This window comes from Cupressus sempervirens, chromosome 2 (genome assembly GCF_028749045.1).
Source record: "Cupressus sempervirens isolate cs-2001-9-10 chromosome 2, ASM2874904v1, whole genome shotgun sequence".
NCBI classification, from domain to species: domain Eukaryota; kingdom Viridiplantae; phylum Streptophyta; class Pinopsida; order Cupressales; family Cupressaceae; genus Cupressus; species Cupressus sempervirens.
This window is the reverse complement of record NC_143119.1, coordinates 355,694,414-355,701,804: the sequence shown is the minus strand read 5'-3', so window position 1 is coordinate 355,701,804 and position 7,391 is coordinate 355,694,414. Positions and strand designations below refer to the sequence as shown.

The 7,391-nt window shown below is 38.8% G+C and overlaps 1 protein-coding gene across 21 annotated transcripts; it reads right to left on the bottom strand.

Moving 5' to 3' along the window:
- Window positions 1-372: 372 nt before the first annotated feature.
- LOC149572601 (F-box/LRR-repeat protein 3-like) lies at window positions 373-7,130 on the bottom strand. Of its 21 annotated transcripts, none has more exons than XM_089813713.1 (8): window positions 6,310-7,130; window positions 4,064-4,695; window positions 2,612-2,737; window positions 2,197-2,301; window positions 1,717-2,110; window positions 1,434-1,563; window positions 1,007-1,301; window positions 373-902 (listed from the first exon to the last, which is right to left on the bottom strand). In XM_089813713.1, exons 1-8 carry the CDS (start codon window positions 6,329-6,331, stop codon window positions 645-647), a joined length of 1,962 nt encoding a protein of 653 aa, XP_089669839.1. In that variant the 5' UTR covers window positions 6,332-7,130; the 3' UTR covers window positions 373-644. The 21 variants fall into 21 exon arrangements, with proteins under 21 accessions (XP_089669839.1, XP_089669838.1, XP_089669835.1 ...); XM_089813712.1 differs by having other exon boundaries at window positions 4,064-4,689; window positions 6,526-7,015; XM_089813709.1 differs by having other exon boundaries at window positions 6,526-7,012.
- Window positions 7,131-7,391: the final 261 nt, after the last annotated feature.

Here is a 7,391-nt window from a genome sequence, read left to right as displayed (position 1 = left end):
GATAATTCTATCTTGTGGTGTAACATGTTGTTAATTCCTTCCCGCAAAATATATGTACTTTCCTCCAATTTTATCAGGTCATTTTAAAACAATTTATATTTGTAAGACCAGTAAAATAGTGAGTCTACTACCTTAAAGGGACAAGATTTGCCTAAAGAGAAATTTCTCAACAAATTTCTAAATGCAATTTATACTAATTTGAAAGAGGATTTGATTGCCAACTAAAGGGGGTATCTACTCTGTATGTACTATCTACTCTGTGTGTGTCTACTCTGTATGTACTATCACAAGCTTCAAAATGAAATAGTCGTCTTCAATCCTCATATGATGGACTAAAAGATGAACTTTCAACCAAATATGAATCCAGAAAGGTTGCCAAAAAGCATGCAATGTGTAAATCACAGAACATGCACATAATTCAGTACACTTTATGAGAAAGAAATAAAAGATTAACAGCAAGAAGCATGGGAAAAGCTTCAGATTTACATTTGCAACCTTTGAGATGTGCATGCATAAAAAGAATGGACATACACAGAAACATTTTCCAGTTCATGATTTAGAAAATTGTTAAACTGAAGCTGTACCTTTTCCTTTCAGAAACTGTTTGTTTCCAAAAGCATGAACCTAAGATTACAAAACTGTCATTACATTGGAAGAGGTTTTTCCATCCATCGCACTCTGCAGCCTTGTTCTTGTAAGTGTTCAAATATACCTGGTGGTAGGAGTGACTTTAGATGTTTCAAAACTTTGATTTTCTTTAAGCTCTTACAAGCTAAAAGAGCAAATGCAAAGGTATCTAAAGACACATTCCTGAGGTGCACTAGCTTTATATTTTGCAAGCAACTGAGATTGGCTAATGCCAACATCCCAACATCTGAAATTGGACAGTATGAAATGTTTATCTGCATAGGGCACACCTTCCAAATTTCAACATCATCCTCAACAGAAAAATGAAAAAATATTGACGGTCAATGATGACATACAATCCCTACAGAAAACAAATTACCTGTCTTAGGTTCTGGCAACAATGAACAAGAGTCACTAATCCCACATCATCAATACTACAGCACTTCTTGATATCTAACTCTACCAAATGCCTGCATCCCATAGCAATGGCAGAAAGTCCCACTGAAGTTACATGAAAGCAACCTCGAATCTCGAGGTTGTGAAGCCCTTGAAGTTGAGAAAGAGATTTTAGTGTTTCATCTGTGATTGCTATGCAATATGAGAGATTACATATCTTCAACTTTGGGCAACCACAGGCAATCACTGCTAATCCAACATCACCAACTCCTGCTGACCTGTAAATTATGATGTTCAATAGCAAAAACATAAAAATTGCTAATCGGGGTGTCAAACTCTACAAGATCAAACAGATGAAAAATCAACAAGTCAATATATCTATAATGACACTCTTCAAAAAGAAGTGCTACCGGTATAAATCAAGTTCTAGAAGATCTGAGCAATGAGCACCAATATATGTCAATCCCTCATCAGATATACTCTGACATATTCCTAACTTTAAGGTAGTCAGTTTCGAGCATCTGGAAATGAAATTCAATCCTGCAGAAATACATAGCATTTAATTCTTACTACAGTAATACAAGTACATTCCCTCCAATATGATTTGAAAAATAGTAAATATAAATCAAGGTATTACATAACCTAACTATTTATAATATAATCAATTTTAATTATGGGAAGAATGTAAAAGACCTGTATTGTTTACGCTGGAGTCAGTGAGGTCAAGTACTTCCAGAAAGTGACAGTTATCACCTAACACATTTAAGCTTGTCTCAGTGACCAAACTACATGATTCCATCTTCAGACATGATAGATTTGTGCAAGAAATTCCAATGGCTGAAACAGCAACATCAGTGAGATTGTGGCAGCAGGTGAGGTCCACAATTCTCAAGTCTCTACAACCTGCCACAAGTAAAGAAATTCCTTCATCTGTTGCGCCACTACACTTACTTAAGCTTAGTTGCTGCAAAGATTTGCAACTCTTCCCAATAGACTCAAGCCCTGAGCTAGAAACTTGACAGCCATCAAATTTAATTGACTGGAGACTTTCAAACTTTTGCAAAGATGCAAAAAGAGCACTTGTAACCTGTTATTCACAAAATACATATACACTTGATGAGACACCTGAAATGCGCTCATCAAAGTTAGGTCATGTAATCATGTAAACCTTACCGGAACACAATAGGCCAAAGTAAGTTGCTGCAAGGGTATAGAACCACTTGTAACAGAGATTATGCCATTGCAACTCACATTCTGACACTTTGAAACATCAAGTCTCTGTAAACATAGAATCACCCAAGTATCACAAATCCTCGAAAATACCAACCAATATCCAGTCTCGAAGTTTCAAATATAAGCTTAACATGCTACGTGTCCAAATACAAAATTAAGCAGAGTACAAGCAAGAACGTAAACGGCTATCATCAGCTATCATGAGCATTGCACCATCCAACCCATTATCATAAGATTGTTAAAAACTAAAGGCTAATTACATATAATTGACCAGTCAATAAGTAAAACGCAATACCTATGTTTTGCGAATCGTGGGTAGATATTTCCAATATTGATACACTAACTTCCAACATACCTGCAATGATTTGCAGCCATCTTTAAGAAAATCGAGGCCTTCATCATCTATGGATATACAGCCAGCCAGTACCAGGGTCTCGAGCTGCTCAAGCTGTGCTACAGAAGCTATAGATTTGTTTGTTATCTGCAACTCAAAATACTGGATTAAAAGTAAACCCAAATTCATCAACTATAAGAGTTCAGCTCTTCCTTTCTTCCACACTACAATGCCAAAAAAACTGCAGTTGCCCATTTAAAGAAGAATGCTCCATGACAATCAACAATCCTAGGAGTTTATGACATTGACTTTATTAGCACCAGAAACATTCTCTTTTGCATAAAAGGTCAATAATAATTTTCACCAACAGTACGGAAAATTTGCAGGCTCATGTGACCAACCATAGAATCTGCCAACCATGTATCTATTTCATGTATATCCAGGGCTGCTAATGAATTCTAACCTTTTTGAAGGCATTCTAATGGTATAGGCTCAGGAAATTCCATCAACAAGCTAGATGTATGAACAGCACACAAAACATATCTGCCAAGCATAGCTACACCGCCTTGGGGAACGGAGGGACAGGAACCGGGAGATAAGTTTCCGGGACACGGGGACAGAGGGGCCTTAATTTGGGTAGGGTGGGGAGGTGGTGGCATGCGACGGGGGGGTTGTATATACTATCCAAATGGTACTTAAAATGCTAATTATGAAAAGATGTATTGCAATATAAGATATAAAGATGTAAAAGAGTAAATACTTGAACATTGAACATAATCAAATCAGTAAATAGTCAACACCAAGACATCCCCCATCCTCGGCAAAGGTGGTGGAATCTGGTGACACCATTGGGGATGGGGGCGATGGAGTCCCCAAGTCACTGGTGCATCCCCGTCTCTGAGATGTGGGGCAAAAAGGTGGGGGGACGTCTCCATGTTACTATGCTGCCAAGGCTTCTACAGAATAACAAATTGGCAATGATGGATATCTACATTTTTCCGTCTCGGCAAATTCTACAACAAAAGAAAAATCTCTTTTAACAATAGAAAGAAGAAATATGTTCTATCATTATACGATATCAACAGCACTACTATTGGCTGATTCTACGTGTACTTGAACCTCTTCAATCCCTACTTTTTTGTAAACAGGACAACATTGACCTATCAATGAAACATGCGGACTTGTCAGCACGAGACAGAAGGTGAATCCACTGTGATGATGCCATTCACCATCTCCTCAGACTGGCCTAGTTTATCATACATTAAAAACACCTAATAAGTTATGTTATAATGTGTTTCTTATACAAAATTAATTAGTATCATTTGGTCAGCAGACTACCATAAAACATTTTTTTATTATGTTCACTATCATATGAGGAGCATCATGGACCTTAATAAAATTATTAAATCATAACGTGATAACTAGTTTTACTTTACAGGAAGAAATGGTACAGCTGGATTGAAATGCATATACCTGTATGTAAGAAAGGTCAAGAAACCGAAGTTCTTTGCACTTAACAGCAACCAGCTCAATGCCTGAATCAGATATCCCAACGCACCATTTGAGATTCAAATAATGCAGTTTACCACATCTCACTGCTATGCAAACCAAACCCAAGTCGGAAATTTGTTGGCATTTCACCAATTTCAGGGACTGCAGATTCTTAGCCTGAGAAATAGCATCGGCCTCTTTATCCCCAACTCTGGAGCAGCTAGAGAGATCGATTTCCACCAAGTTCTCACAACCTTTGGCCAGCATGAACAGGCCAATATGGCTAAAACAGCTGAGTTTAGAAAGATTTATAGAACACAGATGCTGCCCTGATAGTCTAGCTACCTGTTCCAGGCATTCGTCAGTGATCTGCGGGCACAGGGACAAATCTAAGTGCAGGAGGTTCCCATATCTCTCCAGAATCCTGGTTAACATTTTCCTTCTTAAGAGCTGCAATCTTTCCTTACAAAGAGCTTCCAAATGATAAAAATACTTGCACACCAGCGACCATGATTTCCTGTCTGCGGGGCTCCTCAAACTCCTCAGAATCCTCAAAAGAATATCATCTCCTAGGAGACTTAGACTGCCCTCCATCTTGCTCATCAATTCTGATCCTTAAAATAAAGAACCGTGCAAACCTTAGACAGGGGAGTAGTGGCAAACTAGCACACGGAATCTTAAGTCATAACTAAACCGAAAAAGCTTATTTTGGTACCAGATGTTCATAACAACAATATACTAGTATGGCTTCTGCTCGAACATAAATTAAAAAAACCCACCTTGCATTAACAAAAACAGAATGAAAAAACCGTCTTGTTCTGGTTAAAATAGGCACAAAAAACCAACACGTACTGCTAAAGACTCGCATACTTCATGCCTCATGACCTAGAACGTGAAACCATAAATCAAATGAAGAAGACAAGGTCATACATAAAATCTGAAATAAAAGTATAGAAATAAAGTTGGGAGATTTTATTTCAAACTGCAAAACCTTACATAATATTGTAAGAAAACAGAATCCTGCCCAAGATCACCTTGAAAGGCTTAACAGTTTGCAAAACCTTCAATATATTAAAAAAACAAAAAAATAGTATGAAACAATCCTATCTCGGTGCTGGAACATCCCTGCAGCAACTGTACCATCCTAGGTTGTAACCTTAGATGGTTCACAAAAATTTAACATTGCATCGACGCCGGACTAAGAGCACCGACCATAGAAGTGCATCTTGAAGTGGAAGCATCGGTGGAGATCTACATGGTTAATGCAAGTGGCCTAGATACCATTAGTCACATTATTGACGTGACTACCCATTAACCAGGCATCAACGAAAGCTTGTTACAGAACATCCAGCAGCATATTGGAGAGGGTTCCGTTTTAACCCTAGCTGGTCCACAGAAATTTTACAAGGTTACCCATTTATATAAGAAATGACAATTCTGATGCTGGAAGATACTGTCAAACTTAAACCCCGCTTGTAATCACAACTCAGCACACTAAATCTATGTTCATGAAAGCAAGGAAAAGGAAGGGAAGAAAAAGAGATTTTAATACTAAATGCTGAAAAACAATCAAGTCAGGAGTGGCTTCGTCTGCAAAAGAAATACTATAAAAAATTCAGATTCAAATTTATAATATTCAAATTCAAAGGAGTCGTCCTGCAATGGCTATGACCCAGGTTCAAATCCCCTCACCTTATGAAGACGACCCATCACGTCACAAATGGAGACCTGCATTCCATGTTTGCAGATCCTAAAAATGAATTGCAGACTCGCCCTCACAAAGCCTAAACAGGCTATCCATAACCCCTCTCAACAACAATTTACCGAACAAAACATAAAGAGCACAACCTACAACCCAAATCCAATCCAAACGCAGGCTAAGTCAAGAAAGATTAACCAAAAGCCAAAAAGGGATTTAAAAAAAAAACAATCTGTCACAACTGAACACGGGTATCACTGATTCATCGGCGTTATACAGAACAGAAGTCCCCACGCATCCAACAGACGTGTGAAGCCATTGCACAGATACGCAACACAATTATAGGACCTGACCCATAACAGACCCGGTACAGACAGAAAAGCTGACTAAGAACAGCCCAGTAGAGACGTTTCATGTGCCCTGCAGCACCTATCTAGAGCTTTAACCTAACCAAGTTAAAATTCGATCTCTGAAAGAACCGGACCAAAAACAAAAGGACAGAAATCAGGTATAAAGCACCAGTACTCACCTACATCAATTGTTACCTGCATTCCCTTGACAGCTTGCACTGGCGTTCATATGAACCACCGCCCAAAATCCAAATGACAGGCAGAGCCCCACTAGGTCTCAGAAAATAAAAAAGTCCCCAATTCCCCAGCAGGTTTAGACTGTAGTGTGGGCTAAAACGAATGTCTAAGCAGAAATCAAGTATAAAGCACCAGTACTCACCTACATCAATTGTTACCTGCATTCCCTTGACAGCTTGCACTGGTGTTCATATGAAACACCGCCCAAAATCCACATGACAGGCAGAGCCCCGCTAGCTCTCAGAAAATTAGAAAGTCCCCACTTCCCCAGCAGGTTTAGACCGTAGTGTGGGGTAAAACGAATGTCTGCGCAGTTAAGAGTGTACGTCACTCTATAAACGGCCATCTGACCACCCGCTGTACGCACAGATCAGAAGAGCAGGGAAGGGGGAATGATAGACGTGGGTCCCTTTGTCCGCACCTCCCTCGATCATTTCGATCTCCACTTTCGTGCCTCGTCGCCGTACGGCCCATCGCCAACACTCGTTCTAGATAATTCTGTCCATTATTTTTTTATTAATTCGCTATGAACACCACACGAGCTATATAATTAATGACACAGCCCTTGGGTTTTTTCTGGTTTATAAATGGCAGCGCGTTTAACTCTTCCCTACTGCACCGATTTGACACGGTGTTCATGTGGTAATCATAGAAAAACCAGAGTCAAATTCCCTTTTCTTGTGATTTTGATGATCAGCGGATAGAATTAGAGGGACCCGTCAACGACATTCTTTTTGGGGACCTTTCTAACTCCACTTTCAATGAAGGGCAAACAACATTCTTTCTCCCTTGTTTAGAGGCACGGTTTCATAAAATATGGGAGTTCCTTAAACAAGATTCATGACACAAGAATTAGTATGATAAAAAAATGACAATGTATTTCTTAATTCTTTTTGCTTGAATGTGACTAAAATTATTTTAGTCATTCATTTCTCATTCTTCTATTCATTAATTGTTTTGAGCACTCGAGGCTTCATAAAGTTGGGAGCTTGTTAATCAAGATTCAATAAGAAAATAATCAATA